Genomic DNA, 24,925 nt, shown 5'->3' with positions numbered 1-24,925 from the left:
CAGATCAGCAGTTTGTGTTGTGTTCTTTTAACTCTCATTTGCCTTGTGCATACAAAATAGACATTGCTGGGACCTTTATAAGAGCTGAGCAAATGGTTTATTAATTACAAACTCTACCTTTGAAATTCTGTATATCTGTTCCCCTACGAGCCCTTCAATGCCACTGTTATGTAACAGCAACTCCTATCAAGCCTGACAAACTCACTACACCTAACACATTGCTGTCATGATATTTATCACAAAGAATGTTGTGTGAGATATCAAATGAAAGTCAGTGACACACTAGTCATTAATATCACTTTGAAGTGTACGTATTAACACTGTATGAGGAACTACCGATATTATGCTTTAAAGTCTGTGACCAGAGAAAGGGAGAAACAGGTTTTCTTCCAGTCAAGACGCAGGATAGTTATCTCCCTGTCTCTAATGTAAATTGAGCAGAGTGATGCCAGAGACAACAGGCAGTTCATTTGCATCAGAGGTAAACAGGAGGAACAAATTAATATGAGGATGTGAACTCAGCATGGGAAGATGCTGGAGTCTGAATGCCAGGGGTTCATCATGACAGTGGTGACACAGACAATAAACTTGGCGGGAATATAAGGAGAAGCAAAAAGAAATTTTGGTAATCCACCACTGAGGGAACAAAGAGGTCAGTGCTCTTTGCATCCATGAACTCTGGATTCCCCACCATGTGGGTTGGTGATGCTAAGAAGTAGTGGTAGGTGAGAAAACTGCCTTAATACAAGGTTTGTAGCCTGCCAAATTTAGTCACTCAAAAGCTCATTATACTTTTGTTTTGTTTGTAACCAGTTTGTTCCTATTATCCTTGCCCATTATCACTTAGATCTCTGTCCACTATTAATAAACCTGTTATTCATTTTACTATAAGTTCATCCCAGTGCAGTGTGGTTACGTAAAGTGCGAAACTTCTGCCGAGCCAACGGGCTGGTGTGTACACTGTCTTGGAGACAGCAGACTTGGTAATCTCTGGGAGTGTCCAGTGGCAGGGGCTGGACACTGCAGAGGAATGCACTTCTGGGGGGGGGACGGCGGGGGGGTTGGGGACTAGGGTGTATCAAGCGTTACCTGCCAGGCAAAGAGGGCTGGCAGAGTCCTAGGGAACTTGGTTGGCTGGCTAGCAACCTGGGGTGACACCCGCAAATCTCTCTTTTGCTAAGGCAAAGGGGTAACAAGGTCAGCTGGAGTTCTGGTCACCCCGAGAAAGCATCCCAACATTTACCTCCCAAGCAAGGAGTACTCAGTCAGTCCTGCCAGGGCACTTTCTCCCTCTAATGAATGTGCCGTCCCAGGAGCTGAGGAGTTCAGGATTACAATAGTAAATAATAAATGGCTTTAATGGTATGTTCTTTCATCCTACATCCCTCTCTCTCTGTTCTGCATCTCTCACCCACTGGCACTAGATCCTCTGACAAGGTGGCTGCCCAGCAGCTCCAGTCCGAAATGCACCCTGGCTTCTTGGTTCCACTGATCCAATGGACTGGCATAATCCTGACCCTAGAGAACTTCTTTTAGGCATACAGCTTGAAGCCTTTTACTTCACAACAGCGTTGTCATCAAGTCTTCATAGGCATGCAGCATAGGGAAAAGAACCCACACTCTTATGCTTGCTTAGACGGTACGCTCTTTGGAGCAAGGACCGTCTTTGTAGTCTGTGTTTGTCCAGTGCCTAGCTCCTCGGGGCTACCGCAATATAAACAGATACTGATAATCATCACTGTGCTCCAAAACCTCAAGGTGGTACTCAGTAAATTGAAGTAGTGGCACTAACTTCACCAGTAGAAGGGTCTACTATCCACATGAGCAGATCTGCTCCCACCCATTAGAAAGCAATAGTGTGCGTGTGCACATAGACACACACACGTGTGATGGAGTGCAACCATCTCGACATAAGAAACCTACTGATGTCAAGAAAGAGCCCACCATACGCACTGACCAATAGGAAGACTTGAGAAGGGAATGAGATAGAAAGGGAGGTGGTGCTTAACCTGAGGTACATAGGGAGAGGATAAGTAAAATGGGGAAAGAGAAAATGAAACAGCAAAAGACCCTGAAGAAAATCTGGCCGAGAAGGACCTTATCAACAGTAGAAGTTTGATTGTCTGTGATGCATGAGCCGAGCTTGAATTCCAGGTCCTAGGATGGGCTTGTCAAAGGTAAAAAATCTTTGTACTTGTAAACTGTGATCCATGAGCCATTCTGATCCAGAGTCCTTGAGAGGCAATAACGGTGGGGCCCTCCAGTGTCATTTTGACAATGTCACTTTCCGGAGGAGAACAGTGCTTTAAGAGTAGTCCTTGCAGCTGAGTTATATTAAGTATTGTCAATGTTTCATGATTGCTTGAAGGTCAAGTACACAGTCTTATGTCGCTTCATCCAGTGTCTGTAATTGAATCCCTGTGCAGTCTCCCCGTATGACCTTTAAATGATTGAAAATAATAATGAAATAACCCACTGGAGGTGTGGGGAAGGAGAGGAAGAAGGAGAGCAGGAGAGAGCACACATGAAAAAGAGCAGAGCAGCAAGGAGAAAGCATGCATGAAAGAGATGGAGAAAAAGAGAGACAAGGAGAGGGAGGAAAGAGAGGCTGTTATTTGGACACCTGATGTGGTCTGTTGTGATATTCCTCCTCCTGCTCAAAACAAAAGTACTTGGGTTTCAGGGAAGGCACTTGGCAGTCTTTGGGGGTAGAGTCCCTCCCCCAACCCACAGGCAGGCCACAGGGCTAATATATCCTCCACCACCTCACTCACATACCCATGGCTGCTACTCCACCTACCTGGGCCTTGGGGGCCACTGGATCCACACAGGCCTCTTCCACGCAAAGCCCTGCACCCATGCTGGCCTGTTTAGTACTGGTGTGGATCCCCCTCCATGGTGTGAAGGGCGTAGATAACCCCTTTGTGGCCAGGACTCCAAAGTCTGTACTCGCCAAAATGCACAGCCCCACTGGGCGTCAGTGGTTCAGAGGGCTTTCTCAGTCCTCATGAACCGACAGCACATGTTAGAATGGAATGCGCTCGGCAATCACGTAAACCTGGGCCCTAAGCGTATGCAGCACGTGCCCTGTTTGACGCAGTCTCTGAGCTGTAATGTGCAGGACAACAATCTCTCCTACCAGCGCCCCCTCAGCAATAACAGGTAATGCATCCAAATGCAATATGCTTTATAAAATAATGAAGGGTGCAGCATGTCCTCCACCTGCATGTATGAATAAAACATCTGCAAAGGGCCCAGTAACTGAGAGAGATAATGTTGGTCCTGGTTGCATGGAGGCTGATCCTTCTGAACCATGACTAGATGGACTCCTACCCTCTGCCCCAAAGGCTGCAGTCGATTTCTCTGTCTCCTTTCCAGATCATCTGCTACCTTAGTTGTTTGGAATCAGAACCACCAAGCCATAATTCTCTCAAGTGAATTACAATGCCATAGAAAGCCGTAAAGAGGCTACTCACTGGCTGAGCATCTTAGTCATGACTCTGGCAGAACGTAGTGCCCGGATGTTAGCCACTCTGGATCAGGTTCAGTTCTGACTTAAAATAATACAACTCCACTGAAGCCCGACGGACTGGCACCTGCTTGTGCCAGGGCTAGAGCTGGCCCTCTGGGTTTTTATGTCTGTATCTATTATGATGACAAGGCTTTGACAGCAGCTCTTCTTGATGCTGAAATTGCACCCCATTGCATGCTCAGTGCCTGGTCATGAGAGCAGTCCTGCAGCTCCTATTGTAGCAGGTACAAAATCCCCATCTGCCTCTCTGGTCACAGGGTACAAATATCCAACAGGAAAGAGACAATCGTCTTGGAGAGGATGATAAGCCCCATCTGGGATCCTGCGAGCAGTGCCCTGGGCAACACCCTGCAGGAAGATTATTGTCCTAGAGAAGGGGACCCAGAAGGAAGCAAGGGTGATACTATGTCCGGAGGCTCTACCTCACTGTCTCACAGGGACCCAGGGATGCTCCTTGCCACTCAGCAGTTGACTGTGAGTAGAGTTGTGCGGGAACCAGAATTTCCATTTTGTGAAATGAAAAATCACAACGTTCCATTTAAAAAATGCCAGAATGGAATGTTCCAACATTATTGAAACAAAATTTTGACATGATCCCCCCTGGGAAATAGCAGGTTCAACTAAATGGCATTTTCCAATGGAAAAACTTCCTGTCCAAAATGTTTCTACCAGCTGTAGCTGTAAGCTCTGGGGAATGGTTAAGGGTTGATCCACCATGAGAAAAGGAGACTGAGATTTCCAAAGTGGCAGGATTTCCATTGTTTCAGGTCTATTTTCCACGCTGGGGAGGGGCACGGTGTAAAAGGTGAGTGATTTGGAGTAAATGGGGAACTCGTGCAGAATGGCTTTGAACCAGAGAGAATAAATATCTGGAGTGAAGCTCCCGGAGAAGGCAACTGAAGTAAAGAGCATACAGGAGTCTGAGTGACACCCGACGTTTGCTTCCAGAGAAGCCAGCGTATTGGGTCAGAAAGCCACTGGACAGTCTCCTGTTCTTCAAGGAAGAGTTCTGCTTTGTCTCCTGGGCACCCTGCTGAACCCATCTGTTTGAGCAGGCCCCGACAGAGGGCTGAAGTCACAGAAGGTGAAATGTAGTCACATGCCCAAATGATGTGCAGTAGCACAGGGGAAAGAAGTGATGCTGCTTACGCTGCATCTCCTATGCCCTTGTGTTTTGAAAGGTGTGTCAACAGCACCTGTCGGCGTGGAGTTTGCATAGGGCCAAGATAGAAAGAAATAAACATCCCCCACCATCCCACTGTTCACTAGTGATAGGCAGCCCTGCTAAGGAGGCAACTTACTGCGGATTTCAGCTGTAGCGTACTTTGGAATCATGGAGTCAGTGGTGAGCTCGGGATGGAGGATGCAGCCGTGAGTGTAGGCGTCCATGGGCAGTGAGTCCAGGAGCTCTCTGTACTGCACCACTCTTGTATGAAGAATGCTCCCGGCATCGGGGATCAGCTGGGTAACGTTTTCTGAAACGTGGAACAAAAAGTTGGCATTGGTTACAACTACCATACGTCAACTTGTTCCCATGTGACTTGACTATCCCCAGGCCACAGGGATGATCAGAGATTGATTTAGGGTGGCTCATTACTTCCTGTTTTGCGACACCGGTTTGTGTTTAGCTTGTGCTAGTTCTGATTAGAGATGGAATCAAACCATTAATTGAAACACCTTCCTTCAGAATGTTGGGGGCTCAAGTGAAGTTAACCCTGGAGCTAAGCTTTCCTGGTTTGGTTGGACAGGTCCCTCCTGTGCACTGGTTGATTAGGTTGATCATGTACAGTATGCCCTCCCCCCGCACCCATTGAGCGTAAATGTTCAGGACCTGGGTCTCACAGTCAGTGAGTATCTGCAGCTCCTATTGAATTTAGTGGTGGTTGCAAATTCTCTGCATCTCTAAACATCAGGTGCTGAGTTCTGTTCCCAGGAAAGCAAACTGGCACCAATCCTCTGTATCTGGGATTGATGACATTTTCTGAATGCCCTGTGTATGGAGTTCTAGGGCAACAGAACTATTTTATGATACTCTTTATTCCAAGTGCGGTCTCTTGGCCAATCAGTGCACAGCCACAGCACCTCTCTATAAACCAGATCCACCACGTCTGCTTTAGCTGTATGCTAATTCCTGGATGCCAATTGGGGCACTGCCAAGCACCCACAATCATAACACTCAATAATAACAGCAATACTTAGTACTTATATGGCACTTTACATCTTCATAGTTCTGCTCTAATATTAACTACCGTAAGGTCAACCCTGGCTGCGTTATGCAGCGCGTCATCAGCCCACACTCACTGACACAATCACATTTGTGTGAGAGCTTTCTCTTCCTGGCTAACAACATTCAGTTCCTTCTCTTCTTGCCAAAAAGTGTGAGTTAGTGGCCTGATTTTCAAAGCCACAGCCCACCAGGGTTGTTTACAATGGCAAGTCTAATATATCCATGTAATTACTGTGAGTTCACATGCAAATCACATGCAAACGGACCCTTCTGATCATCTTCAAGCAGTCTCAGTAATTATGCACACAAATTAGGCACACTGTGGCACCTACATCTTTGGCAACAGCCCTTGGCTGCGGGGTTTCTAAGAAAGGAGGCTCACGATGTCTGAAAGCTTCTTTCTGTTTGAGTACAGCACCAGAGCACCTCACAACTGTGAACGTTCATCTTCGTATCCCTACGAGGTAGGAAATATTCCTGAATTGAGACACAGAGTGATTAAGGCTGGGATTTCCAAAAAGAGCTTAGTGGAATTAGGCACCTCTTGAATCAGTGGGGGTTGGGTACCTAATTCCCTCGGATGTCTTTGAAAATCTCAGCCTAAGTGACTGGTCCGAGGTCCCACAGAAGGACTGTGGGGGTGTGAGGAATTGAGTCCAGCTCTGTTGAGGCCCAATTCAATGCATTACCCACAAGATCACCTCTCTTCTCTAGTCGGGACATGTAGTTTCTCAGTCTGTTTTGAATCATTCAGCTTCTGTAACTTTCAATGTTTTATGGCTTTGCTGTTTCTAGGCTTATTTTTCCTGGTTCGCTTCACGCTGGTAGTATGAGCTATAGGGGCCAGTTGGTAGCATTCTTTTTATTAGACTCACTGCTGAAAATACAGAGGGGATGACACTGGAATGAGGGAAACATTATTTTTCTGGGCCATTTTTATGGATTTTATAGATCGCTTTTAATGGCCAGTGAAGTAAATTTACCACGGGGGCTCAGTTAGCCATACTGCCTGTCTGCTGTCTGCAGTGCAGTGCTCTCTTCCTGAGTTCTCTTCAAGGGGCCTGGCTCTTGATCTGGGATAAAGAAATTAAAGTTCTAGGGAGACATTTTGTAGACATTGGCTCGCATTGCGTCTTAATTAAGGACCTGAGCTGACAGCCCTTCCAATGGCATGCAGCCTCCTCTGAAGTCAGTAGGACTTACTCACTGGCATGCTGCAGAATCCGACCTGATCTGTGTTTTCACTGCAGATGTACATTTTGCCAGTCAGTTCAGGTACAGGCCACATAGCAGCCGCCAATACTCACAGAGTAATGCTTCATTTAGACATATGTAAATCAACAGTGCTGGTTTTTGTGTTGCAAACCTTACTATTCCTGCTTCAGGGATCTTCAATAGCTAAATAAAGGTCTGGGATCGTGCCTGCCTTTTCTCGCTGAAAGCTAGTTATGGCATCTGAATGGCTTTGTACCACCAATACAGGGTTTTGTACATACCAGGGGATTTTGCAGGTGCTTCCTGGAAACCCAGTGAAAATGTGGCCCCAAAAAATCACTGAGGATTTAAACAGTTCCTGGAGAACATCTGATTTCTTCTCAGCTGTGATTGGATGAAATCTTCCACTGGTCCCAGGACTTCTATTTCCTTGCACCAAGCACGGAGTCAAACCAGGAAGTCCTCAGTTTTACTCAGCCTGTACTCTGGCAAACTCTCACTGACTTCTATGGGTGTTTGAGCATGAGCCCCAAGATTTGGGTTATAGCTATAGCCATGGTACATCCTCACACTGAAAAGCACATCAGACTTGGGAGGGAAATAATCCCTGGTAGTTGGTATGTAGTGCTCTGCATCTTCAAGCCCTGTTTAAACCCTAATTAAACCTCATCACCTCCCTCTGAGGTGGGTAAGTAAGTGCTATCCGCAGCAATGGGAAAGGCTTGTCCCGAGAGATAAGTGAGCTGGCTATTCCCTAGGATAATATAAATCTAGAGTCTATAAAGTACTAGTAAATGCACTATCGGGAACATTCCTGGCCTGGCCCCCAGGGATGAACTGCATGGGACCAAGTGAGGTGTCTCCATTGTTAGTTTTGGGGATTCTATCAAATTAAACCCTTTCCCACTGAATTTTTCAGACTGAGAGATTTTCACAGCTTCTAAACATGATGTGGTTGAGCCAAAGTCCTTCATGGGGCTGCTAGTTTGCCGTTCACCTTCATGCTGCCCCTGGACCAAGTACAAGAGCCAAGATCCCAGCCACAAATGGGGACTTTTCATTTGAGACCAACCACCAATGGAATTAAATAACACTACTATAGAATCCCCAGCGCGCATGTGCCTTCCGCTGGCTCCCAGCCAGCATCGTACCAGTTCATGCCGAGGTTTCCCGGGTTGGAACCCAACACATTCAGAATAGCCAGCCCTTCAAGCAAGGCTATTCAGTAACCACACTGAAACGCAACAGCTCCGGCTGTAGACCCACTCCCTTCAGCTGGTGTCGGAGGCATTAGCTCACCGGAATGGCACCGGTTCTCCCTGTTGGTCACTGAACAAACTCCACATATTGGGCCGATTGCTGCTGATGCCCTGTTATACGTGACTCCACAGGGTATTGCTGGTAACTAACAGAGCTAGGCTCTGCTTCAAGCCTGCAACAAAATGAAGCCTTGCAGATATCTATCCTTAGTATAAAGAGCACTTCCAGGATTGAAACATTTTTATGGCGTGAGTGATTTGTCTCGCCAGCATCAGCTTCTAAAGACTGGCATTGCAGGTAAAGCCAGAATGGGCTGGACATGATTCCAGAGCTTGTTAATATGACTAATAGAACTGCTAACCAGGGTCAGAGCACTTTTTTCCCCTTCCCATCCCCTTCCCCAGCACCATGGCAGATCTGTAATTATCTTTCACTCTAGGAGCTGTTCCATGTCACTGGCTAGGTCAATGCCTTCTGCTGGTGACAGGATGCTACCACATGTGCATCTTCTGCCCTCATTTAGATGTGTGCAACCCTAATAGAGACAATGTAAAGTCACATCTGTAAGGGGGAGCTCACTGGGGATTAGAAATTAGTGAGGTTGCATTAATAAAGCAGAATACGGCCCGCTGAGCCAAGTGTCTGAGAAGAGACTTTCAGACTGAACAAAATCTGGGTCCTGGCCTGGTCCATAAGCAGGAACCTCTGGGAAGCTGGGAGGGTTGGTGACAAATGGTCCTTTGCTTTGTTTAAGATGCATTTGTTGAAACTTTGGGCATTCAGCAGAGACCAGCCAGTTCAACTAAACCTAAAAAAAGCCTCCAATTGGGTGGGGAATCTTCCTGCTTTTGCTGAATGCCTTCTCTGAGCCATGTGAGAAGGGAGTGCTGGAGTCAAGGAGAGGAGGGCAACCGCTGATCCGCCAAGGCTCCCTTATGTTCGGAATCTATTTTAAGATGTTTTTTAAAGTCTCTCCATTCCTAAGGTGACAGGCTGTGTGATGAACGTCATGATGACAGAGTTAAAACCTCCCTCCTAAGCCTTTGAAGTCTCCCGGCTTGCTCATCCCAGTCTGACAGCCCTGAACTGGCCAGCTCTGCTCTGGCAAATGAAGGGAACTCAGGAAAGCACTGGTGAGTCATTGCCTCAGCAGAGAGACCCGGGCCCTCTCTCTGTGCACCCGTAGGGTGAAGCACCAGGGCAGAGCAGTGTGGGGGAGCTCGCCCTGCCACTAACCAGGCTGCATTTGCTCTGGATAAATAATGGGATTCACTCCTCAGGGATGGCAATTCTGTGCCGCTCACTAGCACTACATTCATGTAACACCAAATGTAAACATCTCCCCTCCAGCCCTCCTTAACGGCTGCCATCCCCTTTCATTTCCTCCCAACTGGCAATATACCAACCTGCCCTCCGACTGCAGCCACTCACCAGCTCAGCCCCAGTGCACTAAAAGCACAAGCAAAACCCTTCCCGGGCACAGTCAAGAGAGAGGAATGTCAGAGCCCGGTGCTACTGGCCAGGATGCCAGAGCAAGCTGCTTTTGGCAGGCTATGAAAGCTTCACGTCAGACAATGTGACGTCCTGCTAGGGGGCAAAACCCTGCAGAACTATTAGGTCTAAGCAGAGGTTGAGCAAAAACCACAATTGGCACTGATTTTGCCAAATCTCACTGGCCCTGGCTGGTTCAGAGCTAGGCCTCATTTTATCCAAACTCATAAAGGTTGTAGAGGTGGAGAGTTGAATAAGTGGCTCCAGTTTCACCCCATCTCTGCACATGAACTCTCATAATGATGATGCATAGAAAGAATAGAGTTGTCACAGCTGGGGATCGGTGAAGTGGCCTGGAACATAGCCCAGAACTCAAACCAAAGACAAAAACAGTAGTCCTGCTGGGGAGCCTGACTCATAAAGGAGAATGGGGACACGAAGAGCATGAACTAAAACTCCCATAAGGCACTGTGGTGACATTTCCCAATTGAAATGGTTGGTTTTCAGCTGAAAGTTTTCAGTTTTGGCTGAAAATGTTTTGGCTTTGGAATGTTTTGTTGTCAAAGAAAAGCTGAAATTTTCCTTGAAGAGCAGACACTTTTCACCAACAGCTTCCTTGAGCTGAAACCCAATTTTCCACCAAAACCCCATTTTGATGATGAATTTTGACCCACCCTTCCTTACCTCCTGTGAAGTTCTTCTCCAGGTAGTCGATGATCTGGTTGTAGTCACTGACAATGTTGTCTCCATGGATAATCACGGGCACCTCCTCCCCGAGGTTGAGACGCATGAACCAGGGCTCTTTGTGCTCAGTCAGGGGCATGCTGACATCCCGCTCCTCGCACGGCAGCCCCTTCTCTGCGATGACCAGGCGGACCTACAGCAGGAAGCAGGGCAGAGAAGTCTGATTGCTGCCCACCAGGCTCTGTATATGGTCTCCCATACCCACAAAGTTCACAGGACAGTGATGCTCAGCCACTTGTGGCTCTTTGGGGCCCAGTGCTGCACAGGGCTGATTGGAGCTCCTCTTCCCAGTGGGCATTCAGTAGAGTGCCCATCCTAGGATTATTCCTCATGCCACCTGACACGTCCTATGGAGCAGGACATCAGGAGGAGCCCTGACCCCAACATACCAGAGTCTCTGGCATCTCTCCCAGAAGCCAAGAAGGAGGTAGAAGGCAGAGGTGATATTTTGTTACCCAGTCTCAGAGAATCACAGAAACTTTTTATTTATATTATAATTTCTAGGACCAGCCATCATGTTGTTCTAGGTGCTGCACAACACAGAACAGACAGCCCCTTCCCCAAAGAGCTTACAACCTCAATATAAGACCAGACAACAGATGAATACAGATCAATAGGGGAATACAAGGAAACAATGAGACCATATTGGCCAGCATGATAGGCAGTGGTCTCTGCACACCAGCAGTTAAGTGTTTTGTAGGCCTGGCAATGAAGGAGAGCTGTAAGGAGGGTTTTGAAGGTGGATAATAAGTTGGGTTTGCGGATGTTTATGGGGAGCTTCTCCCAGGCACGAGAGGCAGCTTGGGAGAAAGTGCGAAGGTGCTCGTTTGAAAATTTAACAAGTTAGTGATGGCAGGTGGTGTCACGGGCTGCTCAGAGACAGGCATAATCTCAGCATGCTGTCCTCCTCTTGTGCCATTATGTTTCATCACAATGGCTCCTCCGAACGCGATATCCTTGAGACACAATGACACGCCATGATACACATGTTGCAAATCTAGGACAGGACAGCATCAGGTGATTATTGGGCCCCTCCCTTACATGCCAAAGTGGCTGACGGCACTTATACATGGAGTATCGTTGCCATAGCAGGGGAAGGCTTGCTGTTTTCCTCGCTCCGGCCAGTCAGTGCTCCCTTGGGAACATTTCTGGTTCCAAAAGCAGAGGGGAGTGTCATGGTGAGAGGAGAATGCAAATGTCCAACAGGGAGAATCCTGCCACGTCTTGCAATCCCCTCCCCTTTCCCTTTGTTTTCCTAGCACTCCATGCGGTCAGACAGCCTTATACCCCATAGCTCCTGCTCTGTGAGACAGTCTCCATCTATCTATCTCTTTCCTCCTTTGCCTCTGTTCGCTCCCTGGCTCCTGTTGTTTATCCCTGTGAAAGATTCGGGGTGATATACTTTGGATGAAGATGCTGTACATAAAGGTCCCTCGTTGCCTGTAACTTCCTTCTTTCCTTTTTCCTGGCCCTTGTTGCTGGAGACATTTGATATTATAGAAGGGTCTGGCTTCTTGAATGCTCCTGCTGCATGGTTAGAGCAGGGAACTGTGAGCCAAGAGTACTGAGTTCTGATGATTTTACGTTTTCTTCCTGGTCATTGATAAAAATGTTAAATAGAGTAGGGCCAAAACCCGACCCCTGTGGAACCTCACTGGAAACACATCTGCTTCATTACAATTCCCTGTTTACAATTATATTTTGAGACCTATCAGTTAGCCAGTTTTTAATCCATTTATTGTGTGCCATGTTAATTTTATATTCTAGTTTTTTAATCAAAATGCTGTGCATTTGTGGGTGTTTGTGAGTGTGGCAATTAGTGTGCTTGTGTGTGTATCCGTGTAACAGGGCTTGTCTCTGTGAGTGTGCACATTTCTGTGTGCTTCTCTGTGAGGATGGCAGATACCGTGTGTGTTAAAGCAAAGCATCACTACTTGCACTCCTTCTTGGACCAAAAGGTTTGGACTAATCAGATCTCTGTGCTTTAGCTCAGGCTGTCCCCTGACTTATCACTATCAGCTGGTAAAGGCCAGTGAATGCTTATAAAGCCCTTAAGCTTCTGTGTGATTGGATTTATGGTTTTATCACCCGATTACCAGTCGCATTGTGAGAATGGTGTTTTGATCAGCCAATCTAGTCCCCACTCCCTTCCAACACGGGGATCTGCTGAGACAGAAAGACATACTGTGCATTTCTACACCACCCACAGTTTCACTACTCAGCAGTAGTGGGGAGCACGACTCAGGCACTCTGTCTGGCTTCTCCATCTTTCGCTGCTCCTTATGTGTATCTACAGATAGTCACCTCTAGAAATCTTCCTAAAGCTGCCAGAGAGAAAAAACTGCCATACCTAATACAGTTCATACGTCTGTTTTAGGATGATGGTAGGCACCATATTACTTCCATCTGCCCAGCTGGTGCACATACAGAGCTATTGGCCACGCAGTGGATCTCATTTAGGGAGGCTCCCAAATTCTTGCTGTATGACCCCAGTTCCCAGTTTCATGGGCTGAGCAGCTCTAAACCCAGCATCATAAAAAATAATATCACCTAGGTCTTACACAGCACTTTTCAGCCAGAGATCTCAAGTCACCTTAGAAAGGAAAGGCAGAATCATTATCCCCATTTTACAGATGTGGAAACTGAGGCAGAAAGAAGCCCAGCAGACCAGGGAACAGAAGCCAGCTCTTCTGAGTCCTAAGCCAGTGCCCTAACTATGGAGTCCTTCTGCATGAATACAAAGCCTTAGGAGGATCAGTGCAGTTTAGAGTCATCCTCTGACACCTCTGAGCTGGCTTAATAGCTCCTATGCCAAATCCTGCCTTTCTGCCAATGGAGGAGGTGTGGCCTGGAAAAAGGGAAACAGCCAATGCCACCTGTGTGTGAGTGACCCCCAAACGCTACATCACCCCCATGAGGCCATTGGCAAGTGGTATAGGGATCAGCCAAAGGGTCCATCCCAGAACACACCTGACCCAGGAGGACTATGGAGACACATAGGTGGCTTAAAGCACCTTTGCACTCCCTGTCCTGAGCTGTTCTGTATATGCCTCCTTTATATCTGTATCCCACCCTTTACATGGCTTTTGAGCACCAGGCTTGGCTTCTTCTTCTGAGTCAGGGAGATCAGGGGTTTAGATCAGTGAGTATCCCAGCTTCTTTGGGCAGCTGTGCCAATTTTCCAGTCTAGGCCCTTGGCAGTACCAGTAATGCCCATTGCCTCCCATTCAGCTGTGTGCGCTCTAACCTGCCAGAGGGGTTGGGCTGCTACAAAATTGACTCCCAATGCAGTGAGCAGCACACGCATCAGGCAGGTTGAACTGTGTACAGCTGAATGGGAGGCAGGCAGTGAGGGCCTCATCCTTAGGGTAGGGAACAGTCAGGGAGCCTGGAGTACCAACCACAAAAGCGTGGCCCATCACACTGCCCATCCAGCTCTTTTAGAGGCACCCAGTCCTGTTTCATTTGCACCCTCACATACAAAATTGCACTGAGCTTTGATTTTTGTTGTTATTTGTCAGATCTTCCTAGGCACATGGAACATGAACCAGTTATATTTTTCCAGACACTCAACAAATTGTCCAGATGGATGGTATTAATACCAGGATGTTTGTTTTCTACTTGTTCTAAATAAAAATAACTCCAGGAGTGACAGGTTTGCTGTGACATGGGACTGGGAGTTGTGAGTTCTGTCCCTGACTCTGAGACAGACTTTCCATGTGAACTTGGGTAAATAACTAAACCTCTGTGCCTCAATTTCCCCGTCTGTAAAATTGGAACAATGGTAGCAACCACACAGGGGCAGGAGGATTTGAGATAGAATTAGTAACACTTACAAAGTGCTTCCAGATCCTCACATGGAAAACGTTAGAGAAGTGCAAGTATAAAGCGTATAAAATGCATTGGCTAACATTTTCAAACCCACATGTTCAATATTAGACCTCCAAGCCCATATTTAAGGTTCTGATTTTCAAAGGTGCTGGACAGTCACAAATCCCATTGACTTCTAGAAGAGCTGTGGGTGCTCAGCACCTCTAAAAATCAGGCCACTTAATTTAGAATCCATAACACGAATTTAGGAGTCTAATTTTAGACATATAGGTTTTGAAAATGTTCATCACTATCACTTAAGTAGGGCACACGACTAAAAACAAAAACACTGGTGTGACACCTAACAGGTGCTTAACACACAACTTCTGAATTAAAAACAAACAAGCAATTGTTTTCTTACAACTAGAATTTGCTAAAAATAAAACTTTAAAAAATAAGCATTTTTTTTATTAGAGCCTCCAAACAAAGAGTTTGCAGAACTAGCAATTCATTATTTATAGGCTCGACAATTTATTTTTTCCTTTTAACATAAAACAAGTCAAAGCCTGTGCCCCTTGTTTTCAGACTCCTCTCGTTCTGCCCCTGTGTTGCTGAAAGGGAATTAAATCCCAGAAGGGACAGTGCTGGGATAACCGATCCTGCCACTGAGGACGATTGCCCCAGTCCCCTTTTCTAATCAGTGAGCCATTAAGGAGCCAGTGGCCTGTTCTAGAACTGACAGGAGAAGCAGAGCTTGCAGCAGGGGTCACCACACGTGTCCAGCAGGTACAGCATGGTACGGTGTATCCCTGGCACAGCAATTTGCTACCCACATTGCCTGACAATAGTCATCAGGTGCTTTGTGTTTCTGTAGCACCTCCCATCCCAACCTCTCACAGCATCTTCTAAACATTAAGAAATGAAATCTCACAGCCCCACTGTGAGGTAGGTCGGTGGGTGCGATTATCCTCGTTTTGCAGGTGGGGAATTGAGGCATGGAATGGGGAAGTGACTTGCCCAAGGTCACACAGTGAATAAATGCCAAAACCACAAATGGACTCTAAGGATTCTCCTCCTGGAGTTGTCCTTTAACCACTAGACCATGCTTCCTACCTGGATGTGGAAGAGGTTTCCACTCAAGCTAAGACAGAGCCACCTTGAGCTCAGACTCCATTTCAGAGCCTGGAGTAGAAGAGGATTCTTATGATAATAAGCACTGGCATGCCGGGGCAAGCCTCTCTCTACAAAATAACCTTTGGTGCATTTTGGTTCTGATGGAAGCAGCAAGCTCGACAGCCCTGGAGACGGATCTCCTCTAGTCACAGAACACGTACAGCAAGCATAGTAGCAGGGCAGCCTTCCCACACACAGCACCCTTCATCAGTGTAGTTCCACCCTGACTACAGGTCAGGAACTGCATCTAGGCTAAGAGAAGAATTCATTCTATCAGGCTTATTCACTTCTTGAACTCTCATTTGAGGCTGCCAAGAAGGAGGGTGTTCAGACCAATTGCTATGGCAATTTTTATCACATAGAAAGCTGATCTGCTAGGAACTGGACTAAGACCCACCAACTCATTTCATACAAGAGATTCCAAAGAGCTGCCGGAAGGTAATTACTTTGGGTCACAACTGACCTGGGCTGGATTCAAACTGATAACCAAGCTGTGAAGTGCTCACTAATCAAAGCAGTCCCCTGAATCTCCATGTCAGCCTCTGAGAAACCTCTGGTAATAGACTGCAAGGGATTCTGCCACCAGATCCAGCGACCTTGCTTAGCTAGACTATTTCTTTACAAAAAAATCACTGGTCTGGGTTCCAGATGTGCACAGCGTATGAGAGCCACTGACAATACGTCTGAATCCCAGAGACCTAGGGTGAAATCCTGGCTCTACTGAAGTCCAGGGCAGCTTTGCCATTGACATCAGTAGGTCACAAACTCACCCCCAAGGTCTGAGGGGGACCATCAATTAATGGAAGAAGGTCCAAGGCCTGGTTAAGAAACACTGGGCCAAATTTATACCTAGGGTAACTAACCCAACTGGGTTATACAGGAATGAATCTGGTTCTTTGGCTTGTGCAGGTAACCCTGCTTCCCTCCCCGTCTCCCCCAGCTTGTTTCTGGAAGGCTGAAGGAGACCATCTTATGCTCTGGCCATGGTGCTGAATGGGGAGGCTGGGCCCAAACCTAGAACAAGGAACCCCAGGTATTTCTTTGCAGGGTGGCTAGATCAGGTGGCCTGGCTGTGCATAGCACTTCAAGGTACTTCTGTCATCAGGCATCTGCACAGAAATGTGAAGCTTTTATTGTGCCAGACACCTTGATTGAAAGAAGAAACCTTTTCAAATTAAAAGCCTATTTCGCAGCAGTGAGGGCCAAATCAGGGGTTCAGCAGATGATCCCCACGTCTTAGGGTTTGCCCCTGGAATCCCACCCAATTAGTCAATATTCAACAACTTTGGCAGCAAGATGATGGATCTGTGCAATTAGTCAGGGAGACAGGGGCTTGGAAACAGCTTTACTCCTAGAGGACTTTTAACAACACTTCTAACATAAGGGAAATTTCCTATCAGAAAGAGGCTTTGAAGGATATTTCAATACCTGGCATAGATCTGCTTTCTCCAGCAGGCTGTGTCCATTACACTTACATGTACAGGTTGTCTTGCTAGTTAATCCCTAGTTACAGTGAACATGTTTCAGGGTGTTATTTCTTTGCAAGTGACTTTAAAAAAAATCAAATTGGGATTTCAATAAATAATATGAAATTGTGCACTGTGACTTTAAATGTGCCCTATAGTGTTCATGGAGTGGTTCTGGCAGAGGTAGGGCTAGGCCTGGATTGGTTGTAGAAAATCCTGTGTGAGTGGCTGGTTAACTGTTTCCCTCCCAGTGCTGGGAGACAAATGAGAAAAGCAATAGATAAGGATGCAAATAGCAACCTCCCAAAAGGGACATTGCAATGCAGGGAAGGAAGGAAAGATGGGAGTCAGATTGTTTACCCTAAAGACTCAGCTCTGCTAATGCAGAATAAACACCTTAGTTAGAAGAGTGCGAAGAAAGGACTCAACATTTGTAGACATCCAGCTGCACTGTGTGCCCTAGGATTTCTCTGTGCACACACAGAAGCCTGTCCTCCCCCTGCGTCCCCTCACCCCCACAGCCTCCCGGAATGTGCTTGGGGTGAAGGGAGAACATTCTGCTCTCATGGAAACCCAGAGCCCTTGCAGCTTGAAAACTTTATGTTCACCTTCTCCACTATGAATAATTCAGCTCACATATTTAATGAATGTAAGGAGAACAACTGGGACTGTTGGTGACTATGAAAATAAGGTCAGGTTTGTTGAACATTGGCTGCTATCCTGAGCTGCAGAAAAGAACATTTACTATTGACTGGAGGATATGACTGATTGTTATTTGTTACCAAAATCCATGCATGGCAGTTCTGAACTGACTCAGAGAGTTGAGGGAACAGGATTTCAATAGCATTGCTGCAGCATCAGGAGCAAATTTGTTTGGCACAGTGCTGAGCCAGGATGTATGGGAACTAATGGTGACCACTGTACGTATGACTACTGTCCCCTCCCCCAACACCAGGACAGTCCTAGCTAGCCAGTATTTCAATGCAATTGTCTTTGTCTACACTTCTCCCTGTCAGGTAAGATTCAGGTGTTAGATGGAGCAGAATCATAAATCAGAAACATCTCCCAGCACAAAATCTGACTCCAAAGCAAAGGCAGAATTACAAAGAAACCCCCCCACCGCCACCCCAGACAGATTCTGTCAAAAATGCAGAAATACAGGCACAAAACACACTGCTATTTAAATATTCCGGTTGCCAGCTGTACCCCTATTCACCTCTGAGGAATAGCCAATCTACTCATCCTACAAAGCACCCATCCAAGCCATTTTCCCAAGGCAGGGATATGCCCTGGATTTTGGAGGTGATTCTTCCCTGGGAATCCAGCACAGCATTTACCTTTTGTGAGCTGAAAGACTGGGTCCAGTGATACAAAACCAGCCTATCCTTGGATCTGAGAGCAGGGTCTGTTGGGTCCTGGCTGTCCTCAACCTCTGCAGATTTCCCTGCATCGTTCTCAAGAGCTGAAATGGGCCACCAGCTGCAGTTGGTGGGAGTAGCATTGTTGGGAGTCGCCATGACAGCCTGAGATTGGAAGAACGGGGGAAGGAGAGAGCAGCGGCAGCTGCACTATCCAAGCATCACATGGGCTCATGGAAACAGCATCATTACTCAAGCAAGTGGACTGAATTTCATTACACCCTCAGTATTAGGTGGGGAACGCAGGGGAGCAGAATCAGAATCAGGTCTGAGTTTACAAAAGAAGGGGATTGTGTGTGTTAAATCAGAACCTGTTTACACTCATGTCAGAGCTCCCACTGAAACATACTACAGTGGGCATGCATTGTTTCATTGGAACAGATCAGAAACAGTCTCTGCTACCGGTGCTACCAACACAGCAGTCCACATGCAACTCCAAAGTCCACATCTCATCAGGAATGTTTTTGCAATTGATACTAACATTTGGATCACTTTATATTTGATAGATATTGGATAAACTGATTCAGAAATAAATGCTATCTGTAAAACAGCAGGTGCTTTCCTACCTACAGCCCTGTATGGAACAAAGAAGCAAGGACTCTTCAAATGTTCTCATGTTTCTGTATGTTCCGATTAACTATTAATTAATTATTTTGATTTATTTGTATTGCGGTAATACCTAGGGGGTCCCAGTCACGGACCAGGATCCCATTGTGCTAGGTGTTGTACCAGCACAGAACAAAATGACAGTCCTTGCCCCAAAGAGCTCACAAATGTGGGTTACAATTATTTTATTTACAGAATTGATGGCTCAAATTGGGAACATGCCTTTCATATGTAATTATTGTAACTGTGCATGCAGCCAGAGTCAGTGCTCAGGTAAATGGCTGGCTAGACATCTAAGGGCCTTCTGTAGGTGCAACTATTTTGACTCTGATTACATTCACAGGATGTGGAGGTACAGACTGGTTGTGCATATTCACACATATTTTTGGCCACATGATAACGAACACAGAGGTCTGGAAATCAGGGCCTCGCTGCCTCACCATTTGGCTTCATATCTGGCAACGTTTCCTGACAGTGTGCTCTGTCATCTGTACCACTGAAACAGTCGCCCAAGAAAAGTGCTAGAAGCACCACTTAAGATTAGACTGATTCAAGTCTGGGAAAATAAAATAAATCCTGTATGGGCTGGGAGGATGAGCTCAGTCACTGAGGGGAACTAAATTTGTGCCCACGCAAGATGCACGTGCAAAATGTGCTGGTGCACGTTTGCACCTGTGAAAACTTTGTGACAAATCGTGTCTAGCTGCTGGTTTGTGTGTGCAAGGGCTGGGCTTGGAGTGCACGAAAGGACAGACATGCACATTTTGCTGGGGCATTTTCAGAGACTGGTCCCCACGGGTCTTTCCCATCTCCAGCTTCTTCTGATCCCCTGACTTTGCCCCTCATGCTACAGACGTAGAACTAACCCTGTGGGGTGAGGGGTGGCTGGAGGGGGACTGAGACATTTGGTGAAATGTGCCCCTGTTTTAGACCATTTAACAGGAGCTCGCCACCTCATTCATTCCCCACAGGCATTGTCTATGGGGTGACGTGCAAGGCAGGTCTTAGGAAGGGCTATTGCTGCCCTTACTCCTTTCTCCTCTTCAGTCTCATGAAACAACCATGGAAGAGATTCACTGTCTATAGCGAGGGCTTGCAAAGTGCAGCCGGAGGCCTCAATGCAGCCTGTGAAGACTTAACAGAAACAGCTGTTCATCTCTAGCGTTTATGACAGGGGAACTCAAGCAGCAGGCAATTGCTACTCAACTGCCAAGAGAGATCCAGCTCGCAGCCTTGAGGCTGTGCACGCTGTATTACAGGTATATAAGTGCAAACGTGGGCCTGCCTTTAGGGGGCTGGCAAGTTGCTGATGTGGCCCTCTTTGTCACAAACTTTGTGCGCTCCTGATCTGCAGCTTACACAGAAGCACAGTATGAAGTGCAAAGAAAGGCAATGCCACCTTCCTCAGCTCATCCTAGTCTTGAATTTAGCATTTTCTATTCTCCAGGCACAATAATAAGAGGTGTTTTCATTGTCTATAAAGCATCTTTCCAGATCCCTTTATATTAATAACTCTCACTGACAATGTACATAATCAAATGGTGCCGCTATTTTGGGCTTAGAACAAGAGGAGAGCCACTCAGTATTAACCTATCAGACCAGATCATTGTCCACCAAGCACCATCTAGTGGACTATTTGATTTTATACTATATATTGTGCAGTCAGGAATAGAAATGACAGTCTCAGTATCTTTCTGAATCCTGCAGATATTCACATCCTTTGGGAGTGTGTACTTGGCTGGCAGTCAGACAGGGTGTGACCTAATAAACCAAGCAAAGGATTGAGAGGCAGGATTGCTAGGTTCTATTCCTGGCTCCGACGCTAACATTGTGTGACCTTGTGAAAGTTCTTTTCCCTCCCTCTCCTGTCATCAGTTTCCCCATCTGTAAAAACGGGGGTGAGACTGATCTCCCCTACCAGCTATTGTGAAGTGAATTTGTTAGTGTTTAAAAGTTGCTGACTAGAGATATGGAAAGCATCAAACTGAAGGCATGCTAAGGGTTAAAGTACTGTGGGCTTGCTAGCTAGGAGATTAGGAGTGAGATTGAAAAGTGGCTGAAAGGCTGAATCCAGGACTTCAGAAACACAGAAACGTGGCCCAACTTAAAAAGAATTGGTGAGTATCTGCTGCTTTGGTTTTTCCAGCTGGCCTGAAGCCAGGGAGTGCCAACATGTATCCTATAGAGTCATAAACATAGGGCTCAGGAGGTTGTCCAGTGAAGTCCAAGACCCCCAGGCCAGGACAGGATTAACTATACCTGCCAGATGTTATCTAACCTATTCTGAGAGTGGAATTCGTCCATGCCCCTTTGAGGAGAAAAATAATTCAGTAAACCTAGCTTCCCCACACTCAAACGGAGCCATTTCTGAGGCTGGCAAGAGTTAACTTATTTGATGTCTTTGTCTCGCAGCGCTCTAAGTTCTGTGAAAGTAACATGAAACAAATGAACATGGTGAAGAATTGGCCCAGCTTTGTTAACTCCTTGTTTTGTAATGATTTTGAGCTGTGGCTAGAGGAAGAGTGAGGAGCAGCAGGAATGGAGGAGCTCATGAGAATAAGGGAGCACAAAAGAGACAGAACCGTCAGAACTCCTCACTTGCCTTGCCTAGCCACAACCAACCAACATGGGTTTGTAGGCACTACGGTTGAGGTGAGGCTTATTAATTTTACCCAAGAGTTTTCCTCCGGTAGCATGGAAGAAAGCAGGATGGTGTTTAATGAAAAAGTTGAATGTTGGGTAAGGAAGCCAGATCGAAGTCAGCGGTTGACACCACCATGAGTTATTATTTAGGCTGAGATGAAGAGGGAGCCAATGAAGGGACTGATGTGATCAGAGAGGCAAGCTATGACGATGATCTTAGCAGTAGTATTCTGGATGGACTTGAGGTGAGCCAGGCTGAAATAGTCAAGCTGTGAACACTTCCATCTAACTCAGGGCACACTGGAAACTTCATTGGAGAACCTGCTTTCGTGCTATTTCCACCTGTTTTGCAGAGCTAAGTTCCATAGTTCAAATGAGATTCCAAGAAGGTCCTAGTACTTTAGGGTGTTTCTTGGAATGGTTTGAGTTCCACTCTTTCCTACATTTCTCCCCCAGCCCGGATCAAATAGCACGAGGACTTGATCCATGCTCTGTGCTGAGAAATCTGCTACATGATTGGTGCCATCTGATGCATTTACAACATTTGAGCTTGATGCCAAATGATCATAATATCAGCCTGTTGGCCCAGGCTCCCCCCATTTCCTGTACATCTTTCACAGCAGCAAGGTCATTGCTCAATTGTAGTTGGTAAGATACAAGCACCACTGCAGTGCTTAGCAAGAGCCACTGCCCCACCGTGACCTGGGAGTCCCTTTCACCAAACACAGTAACAATGGAGATCTCATTTTCAGAGAATGTGGAATGGCTGGTCCAGTTTTCAGTGCTCCTGCCGGTACATGGAGAGTTGGGTTTTGTTTTATGTTTGCTGTGGGTCACAGACAATGAATACCAGTTTCAAATGGAATACAGGCATAGCCTAGAAGCAAAAACACATCACACAGATGCTTTATAATATGGATTTGTTAACATCTTGGGCACCCCTCTCAATAGCAGGCAGTCACCATTTTGTAAGAGGGTATCTTTGCTAAGGGCAGCGCTGTAGTCTTACTCCCCTTGAGAATAGGAAATGGCAGAGGGCATTTCTTCATGGAATTCTCTGCAGATGAACATTATCCATTGACCCCCTGCTGAGAAGAAATGTTCTTTTTTGAAGAATGGGTTAAAAATCATTAATCCTAAAAATCTGTTTTAAAAAACTACCACTTGTGACAGATTTACTCAAAAGGAAGAAAACAAAGGACAGATTGGGGAGGGTATGAGGGGGCAGGAACTGTGTGTGTGTGGTTAGGAGAAAGCCACAGGAAGGGGAAATTGAGTAGTTTGGCTTATAGGGGGATGTGGGAGGGAGAGAGTGAGAAAATGGGCGAGAATATGCGCAGAGAAATACACGGGACATGAGGGAAACTTGGGTGAGTGTACAGGGGAACATGGAGGCCAGGAGCTGGGTGAAAGTGCCCAGTACGCTCTGGCTGGTTTGTGCTGCTCCAGAGAAGGGTAAAAACAGAGACAGCCTACTGCTGGACTCTGGACCTAAACGTTAAATCTTTTTTTCTTTTAATGCTGATATTAGATATCTTCAGACCATTAGAAATATTACATGGTATCATTCTCTTTGCATTTCTTGAGTGTTCCTGTATGAAACTTCCTTTGTATTGCTATTTATTAATAATTCCCACATAAAAACATTGAGCTAGACTTAAAAGGTAACAACATTATAGGGATTTTGTAATTATCAGAAACAAGCATTACAAGCCCAAGAGATTCAGAGTTAAGGCTAAACTTAAAAGAAATCCAAACTGTGTTAAGGTATGGAATGCACAGGAAAGGTACCCAAATAACCTTAACTGTGCCTTCTAGCGGCATGATGAGGGAGAAAAGACAACAAAATTAAAGTGTCTAAAAATCAGTTTAATCTAATCTGCGACTACAAACACTATTACACATTAATAATAGTCATATAGTTATTACATGGCATCATTAGAGGTAGAACCTGTCGGTTCCAGCTGACGCTTGGAGCTGCGGCACAACACAGATGTGAGCAACACAGACGACAATGCACATTGTTGATGAATGCCTGCTAACTAGGTTCAGCGGTGGCCTAGAAGAACTGCATCATGCTACTGAAGATGCCATCGCTTGGCTAGACGACTATACACACGCTAAATAAAATAAAGTACTACAGGGAAAGTTATGGTTCTTTAGGTGCCTTAGCTGTGTTTCCAGACTTCAGCATGTTTGGATTTCTTTTAAAAGCTTAACTCTGAACTTCCTGGATTTGTAATGCTTGTTTTGGGGATAATTACAATATCCCTGTAATATATTTATCCATAAATTACTGATCTATACTCAACCTGAACTCCAGATGTGAAAAAAAGTAAATGAAAATGGAAGGGGGGCGGGATTTAAAAAAAAACCAAGTTTTTGATTTTTGACAAATGAAAAGTGACGGGTCAGTGTGTGTTTTTACAAGTGTGTTTTTTGGTGAAAATTTCAGTTTAGTCAAAGTGCCATTTTCTGCCAACAGAATGTTTTGACAGAAAATTTTCATCCAGCTTCAGTGTTATTGCCCTATACCATCTAGCTTGTATGATGTGTATATAGACTCTCTGCCTATGGCAACATTGGCCCAGAAACAACCAATGAGGAAAAACCCATAAATTGATGTATAAAGGAGCTGATTTTTTCCTACAAACGCAGTGTGGCCTAGTGGATGGGGCACTGGACTGGGATTCAGATCTGAGTTATTGCCAGCTCTGCTATGGGCCTGTGTTGTGACCTTGAGCAAGTCACTTCACTTTTCTCTGCCTCAATTTCCCCATCTATAAAATACACAATACTTACCTCCTTTGCAAAGCACTTTGACATGTACAGTTGAACAGTGCTATGAAAGAGCTAATATTATATTATATTATTATTATATAGGGTGCAGAAACATGCTCTACGACAGTCTGCACTTCTAAACATAGCTGTGAGGAAGAAACCTTCAAAATTTGCTTCAAGTGGAACCATCTATGCAATACTCAGATTCAACAATGAGAGACACCCTGCCCAAAACACAGAATATTTACTTATCCTTCCCACACAAGTGGGCTGGTTTAAGACAGATCCCTAACTACATATTGTTTCTTTAAGTTACTGGGCCTTACTTTGTCTTAAATATTTTGCAGTTAAAAAGAGAAAGGATCTCCCAAATACCACAAATCCCCAGATTCAATCATAAAAGGCTATTCTTCTAAGACATATAGTGAAAGCAGTACAGGCAGCTCAAATGTCCACAGCACAGACCAAAGAACAGAGGGAGTTTATTTGATCTACAATGAATTCTTTGAGCTTTGCAGAGTTTAATGCATTCTTTTAAAACACTAAGCTCAGAGGCTAC

General features: G+C 45.8%; 1 protein-coding gene across 1 annotated transcript in view; it reads right to left on the bottom strand.

Moving 5' to 3' along the window:
* GDAP1L1 (ganglioside induced differentiation associated protein 1 like 1) overlaps positions 1 to 18,475 on the bottom strand; it is a 33,265-nt gene extending 14,790 nt beyond the window's left edge. The window contains exons 1-3 of the mRNA XM_073309574.1: positions 18,256 to 18,475; positions 10,410 to 10,602; positions 4,834 to 5,007 (exon numbers count right to left, since the gene is read on the bottom strand). Coding sequence (XP_073165675.1) covers positions 4,834 to 5,007; positions 10,410 to 10,602; positions 18,256 to 18,435 — 547 coding nt within the window. The 5' untranslated portion in view covers positions 18,436 to 18,475. The remainder of the gene's footprint in view (positions 1 to 4,833; positions 5,008 to 10,409; positions 10,603 to 18,255) is intronic.
* Positions 18,476 to 24,925: the final 6,450 nt, after the last annotated feature.

Source organism: Lepidochelys kempii, chromosome 13 (genome assembly GCF_965140265.1).
Source record: "Lepidochelys kempii isolate rLepKem1 chromosome 13, rLepKem1.hap2, whole genome shotgun sequence".
Classification (NCBI taxonomy): Eukaryota; Metazoa; Chordata; order Testudines; family Cheloniidae; genus Lepidochelys; species Lepidochelys kempii.
The sequence above is the reverse complement of the archived record's forward strand: the minus strand, read 5'-3'. Positions and strand labels throughout refer to the sequence as shown.